The following is a 23,791-nucleotide window of genomic DNA, read 5'->3' as shown; positions in this document are numbered from 1 at the left end:
CAACACAACAGATTGGCTGAAACGCATTAAGAAGGAAAGAAATTCCACAAATTAACTTTTAACAAGGCACACCTGTTAATTGAAATTCATTCCAGGTGACTACCTCATGAAGCTGGTTGAGAGAATACCAAGAGTATGCAAGGCTGTCATCAAGGCAAAGGGTGGCTAATTTGAAGAATCTCAAATATAACATATATTTTGATTTGTTTAACACTTTTGGTTACTACATGATTCCATATGTGTTATTTCATAATTTTGATGTTTTCACTATTCTACAGTGTAGACAATAGTAAAAGAGAGAATCCTTGAGTAGGTGTGTCTAAACTTTTGACTGTATATAATTAGTAGAAAATTATACTTCTTGCTTTTGAAAATGCAAATAATTTTGTTCACTTATAAGGAATAGGAAGTACATCACATGCCATTGTCCAACTTGAATTGCAACACTTCAGTTTGTCAGAACTCACTATGGGTGTGATATCATCTCCTTTTCTGTGATCGCTTTTCAAGATCTTAAGGCAAGTGTCGACTTCTTCACTATCTTTTCATTTTAATGTTAAGACTCACTGAACTGTTATGACTGGTAATGATTTGAAATGCTGCTGCTGTTGGTTCATGTTATAGCTTTACAACTGAAAGCCATACACTGCATTCAGAAAGTATTCAGACCCCTTTCCTTTTTCCACATTTTGTTACTTTAGTCTTATTGTAAAATGCATTAAATTATTTTTCCTTATCAATCCACACACAATACCCCATAATGACAAATCATTTCTAATTTTTTTTTTATTATTATAGGGTATTGTGTGTAGATTGAAGGGCGACAACAATTTCATCCATTTTAAACAACATAACAACGAGGGGAGAAAAGTCAAGAGGTCTGAATCATTTCCGAATGCACTGTACGCATTAAGGTTCAATGTAATACATTTGAGTAATTTAGCAGAGACACTCTTATCCAGAACGACATACAGTTGGTGCATTCATCTTATGATAGTCAGGTGAGACAACCGCATTACATTCATAGTAAGTACACTCAAGCAGGTATCAGCAAAGTCAGAGCTAGTGTGTGTGTGTGTGTGTGGGGGGGGGGGGGGGGGTGTCAAGTGCGGATGTTAGTTCACAAAAGGCCTTTTGAGGTCAGGCTGTGAAAGGGGGGAGGGGGGGGGGGGTGCTGTGGGATTATTTAAAATGCCCTGAAGGGGTAGGGTTTCTGATGTTTTCGCAAGATGGGCAGGTAGCTTCAGGGGGAAGCTGGTTCCAGCATTGGGGTGCCAGGACAGAAAAGAGCTTGGACAGCCTGAGCGGCAGCTGCCCTCCTGTAGGGGTGGGAGAATGGAGTGCTCGGGTGTTGGGTTTGAGCCTGAAGGTAAGGAAGGGCAGTGTGTTGAGTTACTAAATGTGTGTATGTTTGTACTGTTTCAGGTGATCGGTAGTGTGTGAGTTCTCACATGGCTTGTTCTGAGAACATGTTTTTTCTCATTGTCCTCTTTATATCAGGTGAGTCTTACACACAACGATAACTAGTTATGAATCAGACAGAGGAATAAGTACAAGGGATGATGTTTCATACTATGAGCTGTATTCCCATCTGTCTCAATGTATAGAAAAGCAGAGTTTAATAGTCTGGATTCAAACATTGTGCTCCACATATGTTCATGATCCAGTTTAGGGCATGGAGTCGTGACATAAGGAATCACCTGTACATTGAAATGAGTATATATTTTTTGCTGCAGAGAGAGTGAATGTACTGAAAAGATCATATTACCTCCCTGATGTTGTCCTTCATGTTGCAGGTGTTTTGGTCAGTTTTGGTCAACGAAATTTGATCGCCACAATGCCAGATAGACTGGATGTACTGACGGGCTCCTGTGTGCAAATCCCATGTTCATTTGATATTCCTGACCAACATAAGGATACATTTAACAGCACAATACTAACCTCTGGAGTGTGGATAAAAGGAAACCAATACTTTGGTGAGCGTCCGGACAGAGTGATATTTAACAGTAGTGAGACGGTCAACAGATATCAAGGGACGATAACTGGAAACATGTCCCAGAAGAACTGCACCACAGTCTTCTTCAATGTAACCACCAGTTACTCTGATAAATACTACTTCAGGATTGAGAGTAAACCATTCCGTGGAACAGACACTGAAAAGTCTGTTAATATAGTTGTCAGGGGTAAGAGACAATTTAACTGTTTACCAACTATTTTTCCCAGTTTAGATTCCTTGCATCAAAGATAAGATTAGAACACGTGGACAGTTTAACTATTAGAGTAAAATATATTTATCTACAATGTATTACAGATTTTCCTTCCAGTCCCATCATTACGGTCTCAGGTGAGGTGAAGGAAGGGACCCCTGTCAGCTTGAACTGCTCTGCTGTCGCTCCCTGTCCCGAACACCCCCCTGAGCTGACATGGACTCTCCCAACACAGTTCACAACTGAGAACCAACTGCAGGAGAATCCAGACCAAACCAAATCAGTTCTCTCCACGGTGACCTTCACTCCGTCATATCTTCATCATGAGAAGAACATCACTTGTACCTCAGTCTACCCAGTAGGGACAAGCAACAAGAGAGCTGAACATAACATGATGCTTAACGTTTCATGTAAGATTTAGTCACAGGTTCCTGAAGAATAGATCATTCTATCATGTTTTCACTGATGATTGTAATAGAGTGGGTTTGATGAGACTATTCAATATACCATATCCAGATACATTCTAAATGAACCCCTCTCCCTCAGTCTCTCCTAAGGACACCTCGGCCTCCATCAGTCCAGCTGATTCAGTATTAGTGGGCAGCTGTGTTAATCTGACCTGCAGCAGTACAGCCAACCCTCCTGTGACAAACTTCACCTGGTTCCAGATCAGTGAGGGTAAAACAACTCAGGTTGCATCTGGACAGAGTTACACCCTCAATGTGACTGTTGGTGATGGAGGACTGTACTACTGTGAAGCAAGAAATAGTCACGGCTGTGGGAAGTCAAAGAAAGTGCAGCTGGCTATTAAAGGTAGAAGCATTGGCACATTCAATACGACACAACATTAAGAATATTATAGATATAGATAGATGTAGAAGAGATATACTTCCTCATGCTTAGAAGTTAATTGCATTGTGGGAAACACAAATAAGCTTTGTGATTTGCATATATTCAACAGAATCCTGCACTAAAACATGGTTATATTAATGGTATTACACTTATCATGCAGCCTTATTTTGTCCAGCTAATAGACTCACCACCAATGGAACAACATAACGGAGGAAACGTTCAAGTCCTTTTACTGCAGGATTATTTCACTGCAACAATACTGGATAAATTAAGATCTTACATCTGTACATCTACAGTATGTGTATAATTTGTAATATTAGACAATGTGCAAAATGTTTCCTCTTTTTGGAACAGATGGCTATAATGTGTGTTTTATTTACAGGGCATGAAGAGCCTGTTAACCCAAAGGTTTTTGAGATTGTAGGAAAAACCTTGGGGTTGATTTTCCTTTTCAGCCTGATCGTATTCTCTGCATGGTAAAAAGATATTCCCAGCCTCAATTTTTACATATTTATCATGCTGATTGTGCTTTTGTTTTTGAAAACCTAAATGAATGTCAAAATACCTTTATTCTTGTCTTCCAGGAGGAGGAGAACATCGAGACTCACTACTGGGTTTGACATGACAGACCGTTCACAGGGACTGGTGGGAATGGTAGAATTACCTTTTAAAACCCATCTAGAATGTGTGTTTCAGGAAGAATTGAATGAATACTGTGTTGTGTAACCAACTGTAACTATGAAGTCATTATTCTTCTGAAGTGTCGGTCCTGACAACTGTTCCTTTCTCTGTGTTCTCTCCACAGAACTCCCCGGTTGGGACAGTGTGCTCTAACCAGGCCACGGCCGGTAGAGGGAACCAGTAACCACCACTTAACAACTTAGATGGTCTTTAAGCACAAGCCAATAAAAGAGGTGCATGTTAATTATTTTTCCAATGGGTATTAAGTGTTTTTATGTACAGTATTGTCATTGTGTATTAGTTTTAAATGTATACTTTTGTTACATTTATAATTGTGTACTCTTTGATTATCTGCATATTTGTAGAATTTTCTGGGATGAAAAGTGTTTAACTGTTACTATAGTGTTGATATGATGATGTAGGCTACTCTTTATTTTGGACCATTTATTTTGAGTGTTGAGTTCACAGAGCATCTGTTTAATGGGTTCCAGTATAGAGGAACTGCTGAGTTCAACTAGCTCACTGAAGGCTGTTTAAGACCATATAAAGTCAATGATGACTGAGGAGAGAAGACACAGTTAGTTGGAGAGACAGTGGTCTGATACAAGACAGGAAGTTGGTGCAGTAAGTCGACATGATGACGTCTACTAGTTACTGTTTATCTTCCTCTTTTGTGCAGTTGCCAGAATAACAATTGTATCTATTTTCAGTTTATATCTATTTAGAAGTTATTGTCAGTTTTTATGTTGAGTGTTAAATCGAAGAAACAATTGAGACTGAATTTCAGGTTGTTTATTAATTGCCCTGCAATAAACCTTTACATTCAATGTCCATGAAATATTTTGGTCTTATTGGTCCAACATTTAACATCTCATTAAAATGGATTCTATTGAGATTTTGTGTCACTGTTCTACACACAATGTGGAATTATGTTTTTAGACATAAAATGAAAAGCTGAAAGTCAATATGTATTCAATACCTTTTCCATGTCAAGCCTAAATGAGTTCAGGAGTGAAGATTTCCTTAACTTGTGAGAATGAGTTGCATGGATTCACTTAGTGTGCAATACTAGTGTTTAACATGATTTTTAAATGACTACCTCTTCTCTGTACCCCACACATACAATTTTCTGTAAGATCCCTCAGTCAAGCAGCAACTTTCAAACAGATATAAACAGCTTTTCCATTGCCTCACAAAGAAGGGCACCTGTTGGTAGATGGGTAAAAAGAAAAGATATCTGACCTTGAAAACCCCTTTGAGTGTAGTGAGTTTATTAATTACACTTTGGATGGTTTATCAATACACCCAATCACTACCAAGATACAGGCGTCCTTCATAACTCAGCCGCCGGAGAGGAAAAACACTGCACAGGGATTTCACCCACAGGAGGTTGGTGGCACATTATTTGGGGAGAACGTACTCGTGGTAATGGCTGGAGCAGAACAGGTGGAATGGTACCAAATTCATCCAACACGGTTTCCATGCGTTTGATTCCATTCCATTTGCTCCGTTCCAGACATTATGAGTTGTCTTCCCCTCAGCAGCCTCCACTGATTTCACCATAAGGCCAATGGTGACTTTAAAACAGTTACATAGTTTAACGGCTGTGATTGGAGAAAACTGAGGATGGATCAACATTGTACTTACTCCATAATACTAACTTAAATGACAAAGTGAAAAGAAGGAAACAGAATAAAAATATTCCAAAACATGCATTCTGTTTGCAATAAGGCACTAAAGTAAATCTGCAAAACATTTGGCAAAGAAATTCACTCTATGTCCAACACAACATATCACTGAGTACACTCTTCATATTTTCAAGCATGGTGATGGCTGCAATATGTTATGGGTATGCTTGTCATCAAGTGTTTTAGGATGAAAATAAATGGAATAGAGCAAAGCACAGGCAAAACTAGAGAAAATCCTGATTTAGACTTCTTTTCAAAAGACACTGGGACACAAATTCACTTTTCAGCAGGTCAACAACCTAAAACAAAAAGCCAAATATATACCAGAGTTACTTACTATGACAATATTGAATGTTCCTAATTGTCCAAGTTACAGTTTTGATCAGCTTGAAAATCTATAGCACAACTTGAAAATGGCTGTCAAGCAATGATCAACAACCAATTTGAAAGAGCTTGAAGAATTTAAAAAAATAATAATGTGCAAATATTGTTCATTCCAGGTGTGCAAAGCTCTTATAGACTTACCCAGAAAGACTCACAGCTGTAATCACTGCCAGAGGTGATTCTAATGTAACAGTTTCATTTCCGTCCCTCTCCTCGCCTCTATTTGGGCTCGAACGAAGGACCCTGTGCACACATCAACAACTGCCTCGCACGAAGCATCGCTCCACAAAAGCCATGGCCCCTGCAGAGCAAGGAGAACAACTACTTCAAGGTCTCAGAGCGAGTGACCTTACAGATTGAAACGCTATTAGTACGCACCCCGCTAACTAGCCAGCCATGTCACATCGGTTACACTCACCCCCCTTTTGACGACCTCCTTTTCCGCAGCAACCAGTGATCTGGGTCAACGGGTCAACAGCATCAATGTAACAGTATAGCTTCAGTCTCTCTCCTCGCCCCTTCCTGGGCTCGAACCAGGGACCCTCTGCACACATCAAAATCTGACACCCACGAAGCGTTGTTACCCATCACGCCACAAAAGCTACAGCCCTTGCAAGATTGAATCCTACTAAGATTGAATCCTACTACACCTGCTCCGACGCTCGTCGAATGTGGCAGGGCTTGCTAACTATTATGGACTACAAAAGGATTCCACAGGTCAACATTCACAAGGTCGCAGGGCCAGATGAATTACCAGGATGTGTACTCTGAGCATGCGCTGACCAACTGGCAAGTGTCTTCACTGACATTTTCAACCTGTCCCTGACTGAGTCTGTAATACCAACATGTTTCAAGCAGACCACCGTATTCCCTGTGCACAAGAACACCAAGGCAACCTGCCTAAATGACTACCGACCCGTAGTACTCATGTCTGTAGCCAGGCTGGTCATGGCTCACATCAACACCATAATCCCAGAAACACTAGATCCACTCCAATTTGCATAATACCCCAACAGATCCACAGATGACGCAATCTCTATTGCATTCAAAAATGCCCTTTCCTACTCGAACAACAGGAACACCTACGTGAGAATGCTGTTCATTGACTACAGCTCAGCGTTCAACATCGTAGTGCCCTCAAAGCTCATCACTAAGCTAAGGACCCTGGGACTAAATACCTCCCCCCGCAACTGGATCCTGGACTTCCTGATGAGCCGCACCCCAGGTGGTAAGTGTAGGCAAAAACACATCTGCCCTCTGATACTCAACACGAGGGTTCCTCAGGGATCCGTGCTTAATCCGCTACTGTACTCCCTGTTCACCCATGACTGAGCGACTCCAACACCATCATTAAGTTTGCAGATGACACAACAGTCGCCTGGAGTCGCCTGATCACCAACAAAAAATGAGGCAGCCTGTAGGGAGGAGGTCAAAAACCTGGCAGTGTGGTGCCAGGACAACAACCTCCCCCTCAACGTGATTACGACAAAGGACATGATCGTGGACTACAGGAAAAGGAGAGCCGAGCGGGGCTGTAGTGGAGCAGGTTGAGAGCTTCAAGTTCCTTGGTCTCCACATCACCAACAATCTATCATTATCCAAACACACCAAGACAGTCATGAAGACGACACAACAACACCTCTTCCCCCTCAGGAGACTGAAAAGATTTGGCATGGGTCCTCCAACCGCAAGGCGCTACAGGAGGTTGTGTGTATGGCCCGGTACATCACTGGGGCCAAGCTTCCAGCCATCAAGGACCTCTACACCACGTGGTGTCAGAGGAAGGCCCTAAAATGTATATATTATTTATTTTTTAATGATAGATACTTTTTAAAATTCTATTGAATTTTTACCACTTTTTTCAATTTTGTGGTATCCAATTGGTAGTTACAGTCTTGTCTCATCGCTGCAACTCCCTTACGGACTTAGGAGATGCAAAGGTTGTGCGTCCTTCGAAACACAACCCAACCAAGCTGCACTGCTTCATGACGCAATGCCTGCTTAACCTGGAAGCCATCCACAACAATGTGTCAGAGGAAACAACATACACCTGGCGACGTGTCAGCGTGCACCTGGCCCGCCCCATGAGTCGTTAGAGCGCGATGGGACAAGGACATCCCTGCGGGTCAAACCCTCCCCTAACCCAGACGACGCTGGGCCAATTGACACTGTACCATATTCTCCCTTTTATGCTGTTGTTTATTATCTATGCCTAGTCACTTTACCCCTACCTCCTTGTACATATTACCTCAATTACCTGGACTACCCTGTAACCTGTACCATATTCTCCCCCCTGAAATCATGTTACAGGAAGGGCAAATAGATAAATATGCTGAACATGATATGAATCACTCTAAACTGAATCTGAACTTTATTCTTCTTAAATATCCCCATTACATGTCTATTTTCATGTGTGTATTGTTGTGAGTTATTATGTCTGCTTTTGTTTTGAGTGTTGATCAAGAGACACAAATGAGGCTGCATTTGAGGTTGTTCATTAATTGCACTGCTGGGTAAAGTTCGTCCTCAGCTCCTGGGTCTCCTTCTCCCAGAAGGCCTTGGGCAGGTCCAAGAGGGTTTTGAATAGAAGGGATACATCCTTCCGTCAAAATTGACTTTTCCTCGCAAATGTAGGAGAACTTGTGCAGCAGGTTGGGAGAATTAACGTAGCAGGTTAGGATAATTAGATTAAGGTAAGAAAAAGGATTAGGGTTAGCTAAAATAATACATAAAATCAACTTAAGAACCTCAATTTGACAAAAGCTGTATCCCATCTAGACATGACCGTCGGGGAGGTACACCTTGCCCTGAAGGTTGATGGCTCCCTCCTGTGGCTCCCAGCCCACCATGCTCTTCTTGGCAGATAGAAGTGATGTAATGAAAGAGGAAGTTGGTGCAGGAGAAATGTGGAAGTGTGTGATAATCCATCAGCTACAATTACAGTTACTCTGTTTCAGACAAACGTCTGTTTTTCATGCTGAAAGATAATGTGAGATCCGGGTATCTTTTACTGAACTCAAATTTAACTAAGCAAGTTGGATGGATTTTGGTTTATGATTTACCCATATTTAAAAAAAAATCAAGCCTGTGAGATAGAGGAGAGGGAGAAGGTTATATTGCAGCACGTTTCCATTGTTGTATCAAGGGCGAACTTGACTACTTGGGGGCCTGTAACAAAATGCTGTAAAGGGGTCCCCTTCCCCTAAAAGGGTTATTTACCCACCACACATACATTAACTGCAATGAATATTATTATCCCACAATGAAAAATATATTGTATATAAGTGTTTCATTTTTGGCAGTAATGAAATGTATAGGCCATATTAAGCTGTTGAGTCAGTGGCTAACACACACTTTGTGTTTAGAATCAGTCAGTGGGCAGCTGGGGTCCATTTCATTTGAAACTGGTGAAACATGGATCAGGTCAACTCTGCAATGTTTCAAGTAACTGAGACTAATTGTTCTGGAGTAGAATGTTCATTAGAAAATTACAATGTTCTCAACACTTAATATAGCATACAATGTTTTCACAACTGATGTTGACACCCATCACATAGACTATTCAACATCCTGTCATATAAATGCACTTATTAGGAAGTACGTCACTGATGAGATGTGAGATGTGCCACATGAATTTCAGCACTTTGGTTTGTCAGAACACACTATGTGTGTGTGACAGTCTCTCCTGTGGACCGTTTACATCAGTGTAAGGCAAGTGTCAACTACTTCACTATCTTATCTTTATATTTTAATGTTCAAACTAAAGCTTCAATATGATATTCACCTGGTCAGTCTATGTCATGGAAAGAGCAGTAAGATACAGCTGAACTGATTCTGATCTGTCACCTAATACCTACTCATATATCCATTGATAGTGAGTGGAAGCCTGATCTACATGCAGACACGTCATTTAATTGTAATTTCATACATTTTATCCAGAAATAGGCAAAGCAGTTTCCACATAACTGCAATGAGCTTGTTAGTCCCTTTTTTGTCAGCCCCACCATATCCCCATTCCCACCATATAGCAGCATCAGCCTAGTATAATGTCCAATAGTCAATACTTTCTCTCTTCTCTCTCTGAATCATCTGGTCCCTCCACCTCTCAATTCCTGACCCTGTCCTCCAGAGCCTTCAGCTCTCCCTCTACCTGTTGAGGGAAGTGGCTCTCACCTAACAGGTAAAGTACACCCTCAGCTCCTGGGTCTCCTTCTCCCAGAAGACCTTGTGCAGGTCAAAGAGGGTTTTGTCTAGAAGGTTACAGCTTTAAAAATAAATAAATAATAAAAAACGTTTTCTAGCAAGTTTAGAAGAATTTATGCAACAGATTAGGATAATTAACATAGCAGGTTATGATAATTAGATTCAAGTACAGAAAAGGGGTTGAGATTAGATAAAATGCTAAAATTATTCAACTTTTGACGTAAATTTGACAAAAGCTTTATCCCACCTAGACTTGACCGTCGAAGATGGCGCCAATTTCCACCTTGCCTCTCAAGCACTGCAGGTCGCTGGCTCTCTCCTGTGGTACCCGTGGACTCTCTTTTCACGTCACTTCAATAAGAAGTTATTTTGGTAGCAGGTAAGGTGCAGGGCCGAACTACTGAACGGTCCCATAAAGCATATGATAGCAAAATGTGTTGAATAGTAGGAAATGAGTTTTAACACTGCAACACTTTGTCTCAAGTGTGAACACAAGCATGATGAGCTATAAAACACCAAAATCAATATCTGCTTCATGGCAAAAAGTGTAGAATTTCAGGAAGTTAGCTTTAAAACTGACAAAATGTGTAGAATAGCGTTATAAAAATGTTTCTCTCTGCACCGAGGCAAAATGTGTTGCAGAAAGTACAATGGCAAGAAAAAGTATGGGAACCCTTTGGAATTACATGGATTTCTGCAGAAATTGGTCATAAAATGTGATCTTCATCTGAGTCACAACAATAGACACACACAGTGTGCTTAAATTAGTAACACACAAATTATTATATTTTCCTTGTCTTTATTGAATACATCATTTAAAAATGCATAGTGTAGACTGGAAAAGGTAAGGCTAATGACTTCTCCAAAAGCTAATTGGAGTCAGGAGTCAGCTAACCTGGAGTCCAATCAATGAGATTGGTGGTGTTGGTGAGAGTTGCCCTGCCCTATACAGAACACTCACAACATTTGAGTTTGATAATCACAAGAAGCATTGCCTGATTTGAACCATACTTTGAACAAAAGAGATCTCAGAAGACCTAAGATTAAGAATTGTTGACTTGCATAAATCTGGGAATGGTTACAAAAGTATCTCTAAAAGCCTGGATGTTCATTAGTCCAAGGTAAGACAAATTGTCTATAAAGGGAGAAAGTTCAGCACTGTTGCTACTCTCCCTAGGACTGGCCTTCCTGCAAAGATGACTGTAAGAGCACAGCGCAGAATGCTCAATGAGGTTAAGAAGAATCCTAGAGTGTATGCCAAAGACTTACAGCAATCTCTGGGACATGCTAACATCTCTGTTGACGAGTCTACAATACTTAAAACACTGAACAAAAATGGTGTTCATGGGAGGACACCACAGAAGAAGTCACTGCTCTCCAAAAAAAAAAACATTGCTGCACGTCTAAAGTTCACAAAAGAGCACCTGGATGTTTCACAGCGCTACTGTCAAAATATTTTGTGGACGGATTAAAATTAAGTTGAGTTGTTTGGAAGGAACACACAATACTGTGTGGAGAAATAAAGGCACAGCACACCAACATCAAAACCTCATCCCAACTGTTGTCACGCCCTGGTCTAAGTATTTTGTGTTTTCTTTATTATTTTGGTCAGGCCAGGGTGTGACATTGGTTTATTATGTGGTGTGTTTTGTCTTGGGGTTTTTGTAGGTATTGGGATTGTGGTTTAGTGGGGTTATCTAGTATAGTCTATGGCTGTCTGGAGTGGTTCTCAATCAGAGGCAGGTGTTTATCGTTGTCTCTGATTGGGAACCATATTTAGGCAGCCATATTCTTTGAGTGTTTCGTGGGTGATTGTTCCTGTGTTACTTTGCACCAGTATAGGCTGGTTCTTGTTTTTGTGTTACGTTTCTTGTTTTTGTGTTACGTTTCTTGTTTTTGTGTTACGTTTCTTGTTTTTGTATTGTTCGTGTTTATTCGTTATTAAACATGTATGAAAATTACCACGCTGCATTTTGGTCCGATCCTTGCTACACCTCCTCTTCAGAGGAGGAGATAACAACTGTAAATTATGGTGGAGGGAGCATCATGGTTTGAGTCTGCTTTGCTTCCACAGGGCCTGGACAGCTTGCCGGAAAAATGAATTCCCAAGTTTATCAATACCTAATGCAGCAGAATGTAAGGCTATCTGTCTGCCAATTGAAGGTCAACAGAAGTTGGGTGATGCAACAGGACAACAACCCAAAACACAGAAGTAAATCAACAACAGAATGGCTTCAACAGAAGAAAATACGCCTTCTGGAGTGACCCAGTCAGAGTCCTGACCTCAACCCGATTGCGATGCAGTGGCATGACCTCGAGAGCAGTTCACACCAGACATCACAAGAATATTGCTGAACTGAAACAGTTCAGTAGTACAGAAAACGTTTGGTTGAGGTTATTGCTTCCAAAGGAGGGTAAACCAGTTGTAAAATCCAAAGGTTCACTAACTTTTCCCACCCTGCACTGTGAATGTTTACTCGTGTGTTCAATAAAGACGTGAAAACGTATAATTGTTTGTGTGTTAGTTTAAGCAGACTGTGTTTGTCTATTGTTGTGGCTTAGATGAAGATCAGATTAAATTGTATGACCAATTTAAGCAGGTAATTCCAAAGGGTTCACATTTTCTTGCCACTGTAAACTCAGGGTACCAAATGCTGTCTTCCAACCCTAGATAGGAGAGCATTTTCTTAACCATATCCCTTTTACCAAACCTATTTTTATTTATGTATTTAACCTTTATATAATCAAAGTGGAGTGAAAAGAGTGTCTCTGTCAAGTTCTGACCTTTATTTCCTTTGTTTTGTATTCATTATTTAGTATGGTCAGGGCGTGAGTTGGGGTGGGCAGTCTGTTTGATTTTCTATGATTTGGGGATTTCTATGTTTCGGCCTAGTATGGTTCTCAATCAGAGGCAGGTGTCATTAGTTGTCTCTGATTGAGAATCATACTTAGGGGGCCTGGGTTGCACTGTTTGTTTGTGGGTGATTGTCTATGTTAGTTGCTTGTGTCAGCACAGTCCTTATGATAGCTTCACGGTCTTTATTTGTTTATTGTTTTTGTCTTCAGTGTTCAGTTCTTTAATTAAACATTCATCATGAACACATACCACGCCGCAATTTGGTCCTCTGCTCCTTCTCGCCTCTCCTCTTCAGATGAAGAGGATGAAGATCGTGACAGAATCACCCACCTTCCAAGGACCAAGCGGCGTGGTAAAAGACAGCGACGACAGCAGCAGCAGCAACAACGGCGGCCAGCATCACAGGACTCCTGGACATGGGAGGAGATATTGAACAGAGATGGACCCTGGGCACAGGCTAGGGAATATCGCCGCCCCAAAGCAGAGCTGGAGGCAGCGATATGAGGCAGCACGGCAGTGCGACAGGTACGAGAGGCAGCCCCAAAAAATGTTTTGGCGGAGGCACACGAGGTGTGGAGCTAAGCCAGGTAGCAGACCTGAGCTCACTCCTCGTGCTTATTATAAGCAGCGCGTTACTGGTCAGGCACCGTGTTATGCGGTTAAGCGCACGGTGTCGCCAGTACGTGCCCATAGCCCGGTGCGCTATAGGGCAGCCCCCCGAGAGTGTCATGTGAGTGTGGGCATCCAGCCAGGGCGTATGGTGCCTGCTCAGCGTGTCTGGTCGCCGGTACGCCGTTTCGGGCCAGGGTATCCTGCACCAGCTCTGCGTGCTGTGTCTCCGGGGCGCTGGGAGGGTGCAGTGCGTCCTATGCCTGCGCTCCGCTCGTGCCGGGCAAATGTGGGAGAGGTGCGGGTAGTAGGCACTAGATCTCCCTTGCTTACCCACAGCCCGGTTCAACCTGTGCCTGCACTCTGGAGGGTCCGGGCTAGAGCAGTGATCCAGCCTGGGGGAGTGGTGCAAAGGCTGCGCACCAGAACTCCAGTGCTCCCCCATAGCCCGGTCCTTCAGGTGCCTCCTCCTAACACCAGGCCTCCTGGAGGTCTCCCCAGCCTGGTGGGTTCTGTGGCAGCCCCACGCACCAGGCTGTCTCTCTGTCTCCTCTCTACAGGTGGTCCGGCGCTGCCGGAGTCTCCCGCCTGTCCGGAGCTGCCGGAGTCTCCCGCCTGTCCGGAGCTGCCGGAGTCTCCCGCCTGTCCGGCGCTGCCGGAGTCTCCCGCCTGTCCGGAGCTGCCGGAGTCTCCCGCCTGTCCGGCGCTGCCGGAGTCTCCCGCCTGTCCGGCGCTGCCGGAGTCTCCCGCCTGTCCGGCGCTGCCGGAGTCTCCCGCCTGTCCGGCGCTGCCGGAGTCTCCCGCCTGTCCGGCGCTGCCGGAGTCTCCCGCCTGTCCTTTATTTGTTTATTGTTTTTGTCTTCAGTGTTCAGTTATTTAATTAAACATTCATCATGAACACATACCACGCCGCATTTTGGTCCTCTGATCCTTCTCGCCTCTCCTCTTCACATGAGGAGGAAGATTGTGACAGCCTGTGGCATCCAGCCCACCAGGCTCCTCTTTGCAAATAGACTTCAAAGAGGAGGTTGGTGTAGGAGAAGTTGAGAGGTGTGTGAGAATCACTCAGATACAATTACAGTTACTCTGTTTCATACCAAGTCTGTTTTTCATGTTGAAACATAATGTGACAACCATATGTTTTGCATCGAACTCAAATATAACTTTTACTTTTTTGTCTTCAGTCAAATGGATAGTGGAGTTTGGTTCATGATTTAACTATATTTTTAAATCCCACACACATTCCTATTCAAGCCTGGCAAGAATCGACTTCTTCACAGTATCTTAAATATGAGTAATGAGATTCAATATGTTCAAAGTACTGCTGTTTGTTCATGTATTAGCTTCACAACGGAAAGACAGTGTATTTGATATGGGGATGGTTCAATGCAATGTGTTGTGAGTTCAGCTACTCTACCAGTAAGTGTATGTTTGTATTGTTTCAAGGAATCAGTAGTGTGTTCTCACATGGCTTGTTCTGGGAACATGTTTTTTCTCCTAGGGCTCTTTATGTCAGGTGAGTCTTCCACACAGCAACAGCAACAACTAGTTATGAATCAGACAGGAATAAGCACAAGTGATGATATTTCATAGTGTGACCTATATTCCCGTCTGTCTCAATGTATAGAAAAGTGTACAGATAATTCCTGATAAGTAGAGTTTAATAGTCTGGATTCAAACATTCTGTGCTCCAGATATGTGCATGATCCAGTTTAGGGCATGGAGTTGTGACATCAGGACTCCACCTTCCGGCGCCGACAGAGATGGCCGCCTCGCTTCGCGTTCCTAGGAAACTATGCAGTATTTTGTTTTTTTACAGGTTATTTCTTACATTGGTACCCCAGGTAATCTTAGGTTTCATTACATACAGTCGGGAGGAACTACTGAATATAAGAGCAACGTCAACTCACCATTACGACCAGGAATATGCCTTTCGCAAAGTGGATCCTGTGTTCTGCCTTCCACCCAGGACAACGGATCGGATCCCAGCTGGCGACCCAAAACAACGACGTCGTAAAAGAGGCAAACGAAGCGGTCTTCTGGTCAGGCTCCGGAGACGGGCACATCGCGCACCACTCCCTAGCATACTCCCAGTCTCTTGACAACAAGGTTGATGAAATCCAAGCAAGGGTAGCATTCCAGAGAGACATCAGAGACTGTAACGTTCTTTGCTTCACGGAAACATGGCTCAATCGAGAGATGCTATCAGAGTCGGTGCAGCCAGCTGGTTTCTTCACGCATCGCACCGACAGAAACAAGCATCTTTCTGGTAAGAAGGGCGGGGGTGTATGCCTTATGATTAACGAGACGTGGTGTGATCATAACAACATACAGGAACTCAAGTCATTCTGTTCACTTGACTTAGAATTCCTCACAATCAAATGTCGACCGCATTATCTACCAAGGGAATTCTCTTATATTATAATCACAGCTGTATATATTCCCCTCCAAGCAGACACATCGATGGCCCTGAACAAACTTTATTTGACTCTATGCAAACTGGAAACCACATATCCTGAGGCTGCATTGTTGGTTAAGGGCTTGTAAGTAATCATTTCACGGTAAGGTCTACACTTGTTCTATTCAACGATTATGATTTAACTCGTTTAAAAGAAACATCACACACATGTTCCCATTGAAGCCTGGGAGACCACCTGTTGGGGGAGGTCGGCTCCCACCTGCTGGGTAAAGTACACCCTCAGTTCCTGGGTCTCCTTTTCCCAGAAGGCCTTTGGGAAGGTTGAGGGTTTTGTCTAGAAGGGATACAGCTTTTGTCAAAATTGAGTTTTCTAGCAAGTTTGGGAGAATTTTGGCAACAGGTTAGGAGAATTAACATAGCAGGTTATGAAAATTAAATTAAAGTACGAAAAAGGGTTAGGATTAGCTAAAATGCTGTAATAATTATACTTTTCACATCATTTTGACAAAAGCTTAATCCCATCTAGACTTGACCACCGAAGAGGGCACCCATGTCCTCCTTGCCGTCCAGGACCTGCTGGTGGCTGGCTCCCTCCTGTGTCTCCCGCGACATTCTTTTCACGGCACTTCAATAAGAAGCGACTTTGGAAGCAGGTCAGCAGCAGGGATTACTGAACGGCCCCAGATAGCATATGATAGCAAAATGTGTAGAACTGATTGTAGCGTTAAAACTGCAACCTTTTATATCAGCCTCATGAAAAAATGTGAACACAAGCATGAGGTGCTATAAAACAGCAACAATATAAATAATAATTTTCTCTGCACCATGGCAGAACGTGTTGAAATGAAGGAAAGTAAGCTCAGGGTCCCAAATGCCCTCATCCAACCCTGGTTAGGAGAGCATTTTCCCTAAACCTGACTATTTAACCTGACCTTAACCTCAGGCTTTTAACATGCTACGATAATTCTCCTAACCTGCTACATAAATTCTCATAAACTGCTATGAAAAAGTCAATTCCGTATCAAAGTGGAGTGAAAAGAGTGTCTCTGTGGCATCCAGCCCACCAGGCTCCTCTTTGCAAATATACTTTTTTTTTTTCAAGAGGAAGTTGGTGTCGGAGAATTTGAGAGGTGTGTGAGAATCACTCAGATACAATTACAGTCACTCTGTTTCATACCAAGTCTGTTTTTCATGTTGAAACATAATGTGACAACCATATGTTTTGTATCAAACTCGAATTTAACAAATTTAACTCTTGAATAAATGAATAGTGGATTTTGGTTCATGATTTAACTATATGTTAAAATCCCACACACATTCCCATTCAGGCCTGGGAGATAGAGGATAGGAGATGGTTATAATGATGAAAGTTTAATTTGTTCTATTTAACAATGAGTCGGGGGCGGACATAGTGATTTGGGGGCCAGTTTCAAAATACTGCTGACCTGTCCTACCCCGAGAAAGGGACAATAAATACTGAAGAATTGTTTGATAATCATTTCTCATACAGTTATTAGGAAGTACGTCACAGTTGAGATGTGAGATATGCCACATGAATTTCATCACTTTAGTTTGTCAGACCTCACTATGTGTGTAACAGTTTCTGCTGTAGACAGTTTACGTTACCGTCTAAGGCAAGTATCGACTTCTTCACTATATTTTCTGTTCATTTTAATGTTCAAAATAAATGAAAGGAGATTAATTCTGAGTAATGAGATTCAATATGTTCTAATGTACTGCTGTTTGTTCATGTATTAGCTTCACAACTGAAGGACATCGTGTATTTGATATGGGGATGGTTTAATGTGTTGTGTGAGTTAAGTTACTCCACCAGGAAGTGTATGTTTGTACTGTTTCAGGTGATCAGTGGTGTGTGAGTTCTCACATGGCTTGTCCTGAGAACATGTTTTTTCTCATTGGTCTCTTTATATCAGGTGAGTCTTCCACACAACAACAACTAGTTATGAATCAGACATAAAGGAATAACCACAAGACATTATATTTTATGGGATGCGCTATATTCCAGCTTTTTAATTGTGTAGAAAAGTGTAAAGTTAATTCCTGATTAGTATATTTTAATAGTCTGGATTTAAACTGCTGTGTATCTCATGTAGACTTGATTGTGTGTTTTGAAATGGTGGCACAACCAGTCATTGAGAGTAAGGGAGAAATTACTTTTTCACACAGAGGAATTGGGTGATGTATAATTTTGTTAATGAAATACATTAATAACTATAACAAAATGTGTTATTTGGTAACTCAAGTTCCCTTTATCTAATATTAGGTTTTTGGTTGAAGATCTGATAACATTCAGTGTTAAAAAAAGAGCAAAAATAGAGAACCAGAAAGGGGGTCAATTCTGTTTAGTTTCACTGTATGTTCATGTGAAACCGAGGTCAGTATTCGGCTAACAGAATAGCTTCCACCACTGTCCCTGTCACCATACCGGGCTAAAACCAGATTAGCATCAACATACATTATTCTTTTAATTTCACATATATTTCATTGTTTCCAATTTCATTAAATGTTATAAAATTGTAATCTTTTGGTTCATCCATAATGCATAATAAGCATCATCAACAGGGGGATGATGCTTATTGGTTTTACCATGATAAGATGTAGAAAGAATAGATTCATTTATAAGACTTCTTAATAAAAATAATTGTTCATAAGAAGGGCCTGAGATGAAAGTCAATATTCTGACCACTAGGGGTCAATGTTTTAAATAGGAACTCCAGTAGGCCTCCCTCTGTAGTAGTAGGATCTCCATGTTACCTCCTCTCCTTGGTAGAGCAACATGCTCAATAGCTGTGTATTTGAGGGAGGAGATGGGATGGTTAGCTTCAACAAAGTGAGCTGCTACTAGATAATCAGTGTTCTTACAGCTATGCATTGTTTTAAATGTTTTTTTGTTTGTAATGAGTTGGCTTCCACATGAACATGTGATGAGATAGATTACTCCCTTTATCATGCAAGAGATGATACCCCTAACAGGGATTTTTCCACCTGTATGTGTGTGTCTGAAGAAGGATGTTTTTGTAGTGCTATTGCACTGTGAGCATGATCCACATTTGTAGATCCCATTTGGAATGGGTGTCAAGACTGTCTGAGTGGGCTCAGGGGGCAGGTCAGATCTCACTAAGCTATCCACAATATTGTGACCACGCTTATAGACCACCAGTGAGGGTTCCTTGAAAATGTGTACAATTTTCTTGTCTGATTGCAAAATATGCCAGTGCTTTTCAGGATTGCTTTCATTTTCTCTGAACACTTGGTTTACTTATTGCAAAAGACTATTGCGTTGTTTTTCTTCTTTGGTTTACTTTTTAGCAATTCCTCTCATGTTTTTTTAGATATTTTCAGCATCGCAGGATCAAGAATTTCTTCCTTCTAGCCTCTGATTTTGAAATGATTTGTCATTTTCTTGGCTTTGCTGTCAAAATCTGACTGTTGGCAACAGATTCATTTAACCCTGCTTAACTGGCTATATGGTAGACCATTCCTGAGGGGAAGGGGATACATTATATCCCCACGTAGCAGGTTATTGAGGTTTGTTGGCCTTGTTTACAAGTCTGTATGTAATGCATCATTCTCTTTGATGATCCATAAGTCCAGGTAGTTAATTTTTCTCTCAACAGTGAACAGTGAATTTGAGCTATTCAGAGCTCTCGTTTAGCAGAGTTTGGAATTAATTTAGTTCCTGCTGACTTCCTCCCCAGAGCGCAAAGACATCATCCATGTATCTCTTCCATAGGAGGATTTTAGAAAATAGGGGGTGTCTCTATGTTTTGTAAATGAGTGCTTCCTCAAATTGTACCACATACAGGTTCACATAGTTGGGGGAAAAGGGGGAGCCCATGGCTACACCCCGAATTTAAATGATGAAGTCTGACTCAAAGATGAATTAGTTATTGGATAATACCAATTTAGTGAGTTTCAAGATGCAATCATTGGCTGGAGAAACGGTAGGGTCTCTCTGCTGAAGGAAGTGTTGCAGGTCACAAAATATAATTTAAAAGTCTGCATTAAGGTGTCTGTAATAGAATATACTTGTCTAAAACAAATGTAGACATTAATAAATGCATTTCTATATCTTCCAACATCTGTTTTACACTGGAGGGTGAGTAACAAGATGGCTGTGCAGTGGCTTCCAAACAGAGGCCTCTGTCAGTCATCTAGGGTTAATACATATCATTAGACTGAACTGATAATATATCAGAACCTCCCTGATGTTGTCCTTCATGTTGCAGGTGTTTTGACCTTTTTTGGTCGACGAGATTTGATCACCACAATGCCAGATAGACTGCATGGACTGACTGGCTCCTGTGTGCAAATCCCATGTTCATTTGATGTTCCTGAACAACATAAGAATACATTTAAAGCCACAATACCAACCTTTGGAGTGTGGATAAAAACACATCCAGATGTTCATCAGTATCCTGGAAATGTGATTTTTCACAGTAATGGGAAAGTCAACAGATATCAAGGGAAGATAACTGGAAACATGTCCCAGAATAACTGCACCACAGTCTTCTTCAATGTCACCACCAGTTACACTAATAGATACTACTTCAGGATTGACGGTCAACCATACCGTGCAACAGATCCTGATAAGTATGTTGAAATAGTTGTCAGGGGTAAGATACAATTGACCTGTTTACCAATTATTTTTTCCAGTTTAGAATCCTTGCATCATAAGAGTAGAACAAGTGGACAGTTTAACTATTAGTGTAAAATATATTTATCTACAATGTATTACAGATTTTCCTTCCAGTCCCATCATTACTGTCTCAGGTGAGGTGAAGGACGGGAACCCTGTCAGCTTGAACTGCTCTGCTGTCGCACCCTGTCCAGAACACCCCCCCGAGCTGACATGGACTCTCCCAACACAGTTTACATCTGACAACCAACTGCAGGAGAATTCAGACCAAACCAATTCAGTTCTCTCCACGGTGACCTTCACTCCATCATATCTTCATCATGAGAAGAACATCACTTGTACTGCAGTCTACCCAGTAGGGACAAGCAACAAGACAGCTGAACATAACATGATGCTTAACGTTTCATGTAAGATTTAGTCACCGGTTCCTGTAGAATAGATCATTCTATCATGTTTCACTGATGATTGTAATATAGTGGTTTTAAAGAGACTATTCAATATACCATATCCAGATACATTGTAAATGAACCCCTCTCCCTCAGTCTCTCCTAAGGACACCTTGGCCTCCATCAGTCCGGCTGATCCAGTATTAGTGGGCAGCTGTGTTAATCTGACCTGCAGCAGTACAGCCAACCCTCCTGTGACAAACTTCACCTGGTTCCAGATCAGTGGAGATAAACCAACACAGGTAGCATCTGGACAGAGTTACACCCTCAATGTGACTGTAGATGGAGGACTGTACTTCTGTGAAGCAAGTAATAGTCACGGCTGTGGGAAGTCAAAGGAAGTGCAGCTGGCTATTAAAGGTAAAACGGGCATGTAGTACACAATCTTAGGTTAGATATATAATATATACACAAATGTCTGTGGACACCACTTTAAATTAATAGATTCAGCTATTTAAGCCTCACCCATTGCTGACAGGTGTATAAAATCGAGGACAAAGCCGTGCAATCTCCATAGACAAAAACAGGCAGTATGGCAGTAGATTGGCAACATTCACTACAGAGTTCTAAAGAGCCTCTGGAAGCAACGGCAGCACAATAAGTTGTCATAAGTCATTGGGAGCATCATGAAATGGGTTTCTATGGCTGTGCATCCGCACACAAGCCTAAAATCACCATGCACAATAGCAAGAATCGTACTCTGGAGATGTGGAAACCCGTTCTCTGGAGTGATGAATCACGCTTCACCATCTGGCAGTCCAACGGATGATTCTGGGTTTGGCGGTTGCCAATAGAACGCTACCTGCCCCAATGCATATTGCCAACTGTAAAGTTTGGTGGATGAGGAATGGTCTGGAGCTGTTTTTCATGGTTCGGCCTAGGCACCTTTTGTTCCAGTGAAGGGAATGCTACAACATACAATGACATTCTGTATTCCATATTAATACACATGATTTTAGAATGAGATGTTCGACGAGCAGGTGTCCACATACTTTTGGTCAAGTAGTGTTCTTCAGAGATATTTATGTGAGAAATGACCATAATATGTTCTGTGTTTTCAGGGTCAGGAGAGCATGTTAACCCAACGGTTTTTGGGGTTGCAGCAGGAACTCTGGGGGCATTTTTGCTTATCAGCCTGATCAGTCTTTTTGTATGGTAAAAACTTTTCCTGGCATCAATGTAAAAACAAAAATGTATGTTGTGTTTGTGCTGTTGCATATGAAAACCCTCTCCGTGCATTCAGAATACCTTTCTAAATGTCTTCCAGGAGGAGAAACTCGAGGCTCCACGATGGACTTGAAAGGACAGACAGTCCACAGGGACAGGTGGGAATAAGGCTCAACTTTAAAAACCATCTACAAAGTGTATCTTAGGAAGTACTGAGTTAATGCTGAAACTATTCAAAACCATGAGGTTAACATCACTTTAGAGGAAGTTTAGGGGAGATGACCACATCGAAAGCAATCCTGTAACACATCCTGTAAGAACATGGAATGATAACAGAATAGCTGTTGGACTTTGACAGTGTTTACTGTCTTTACACCTGTCAGTTGAATTTACATTTTCATTGACATCCACTCAGTATGTGTTGTGTAACCTGCTGACCTTAGAGTTTTACACATTACTGAGCTTAGAGCTTTACACCTGTTCCTCTCTCTGTGTTCTCTCCACAGAACTCCCCGGTTGGGACAGTGTGTACTAACCAGGCCACAGCCGGAGAGGAACCAGAGGAACCTGCAGAAGACCAGCCTGAAGAGATCCAATACGGTGACATAGACTTCTCCAAACTACAGACCAAAGAGATCCCAGCTGCAGCCCAGGACAGGGTCCAGGGACAGGAGAGTGAGTACGCTGAAGTCAACGTGACTGGGAGAGGGGCCACCTCTTAACCACCTCTTAACAACCTAGATGGGCTTTATGCACAAGTGAATAAAACAGATGGATGCTAAGTATTTTGCAATTGGGTATCAAGTGTTTTTATGTAGAGTATTGTCATTGTGTATTAGTTTCTAATGGTACTTTTGTTACATTTATAATTGTGTGCTCTTTAATTATCTGCATATTTGTAGAATTTGCTGGGGTGAAAAGTGTTTAACTGTTACTATAGTGTTGATATGATGATGCAGGCTACTCTTTATTTTTGCCCATTTATTTTGAGTGTTGAGTTCACAGAGCATCTGTTTAATGGGTTACAGTATAGAGGAACTGCTGGGTTCAACTAGCTCACTGAAGGCAGTTTAAGACCATATAAAGTAAATGATGACTGAGGAGAGAAGACACAGTTAGTTGGAGAGACAGTGGTCTGATACAAGACAGGAAGTTGGTGAAGTAAGTCTACATGATGTCAGAATGGTGTTAAAATCTACTAGTCACTGTTTATCTTCCTCTTTTGTGCAGTTCCCAGAATAATAATATCTATTTTCAGTTTATATCTATTTAGAAGTAATTATTTCAGTTTTTATGTTGAGTGTTAAATCGAAGAAATAATTGAGACTGAATTTCAGGTTGTTTATTAATTGCACTGTAATTAAAACCTTTACATTCAATTTCCATGAAATATTTTGGTCTTATTGGTCCAACATTTAACATATCTCATTAAAATTGATTAAATTGAGATTTTGTGTCACTGTTCTACACACAATGTGGAATTATGTTTTTAGACATAAAAATGAAAAGCTGAAAGTCAATATGTATTCAACACCATTTCCATGTCAAGCCTAAATGAGTTCAGGAGTAAAGATTTCCTTAACTAGTCACATGAGTTGCATGGATTCACTCTGTGTGC

The 23,791-nt window shown here is 41.5% G+C and overlaps 1 protein-coding gene across 3 annotated transcripts; it reads left to right on the top strand.

Moving 5' to 3' along the window:
• Window positions 1-227: 227 nt before the first annotated feature.
• On the top strand, window positions 228-23,568 carry LOC110535230 (B-cell receptor CD22). Of its 3 annotated transcripts, none has more exons than XM_036934804.1 (8): window positions 228-518; window positions 1,426-1,500; window positions 1,797-2,183; window positions 2,312-2,617; window positions 21,103-21,366; window positions 22,068-22,161; window positions 22,274-22,331; window positions 22,680-23,568. In XM_036934804.1, exons 2-8 carry the CDS (start codon window positions 1,452-1,454, stop codon window positions 22,893-22,895), a joined length of 1,374 nt encoding a protein of 457 aa, XP_036790699.1. In that variant the 5' UTR covers window positions 228-518; window positions 1,426-1,451; the 3' UTR covers window positions 22,896-23,568. The 3 variants fall into 3 exon arrangements, with proteins under 3 accessions (XP_036790699.1, XP_036790701.1, XP_036790700.1); XM_036934806.1 differs by lacking the exons at window positions 21,103-21,366; window positions 22,068-22,161; window positions 22,274-22,331; window positions 22,680-23,568 and adding exons at window positions 2,754-3,020; window positions 3,442-3,535; window positions 3,644-3,713; window positions 3,865-4,596 and having other exon boundaries at window positions 233-518; XM_036934805.1 differs by lacking the exon at window positions 228-518 and having other exon boundaries at window positions 1,191-1,500.
• The last annotated feature ends 223 nt before the right edge of the window (window positions 23,569-23,791 follow it).

This window comes from Oncorhynchus mykiss, chromosome 11 (genome assembly GCF_013265735.2).
Source record: "Oncorhynchus mykiss isolate Arlee chromosome 11, USDA_OmykA_1.1, whole genome shotgun sequence".
Lineage (NCBI taxonomy): Eukaryota > Metazoa > Chordata > Actinopteri > Salmoniformes > Salmonidae > Oncorhynchus > Oncorhynchus mykiss.
Note: the sequence above shows the minus strand (reverse complement) of the source record. Positions and strands in the feature narration are given on the sequence as shown.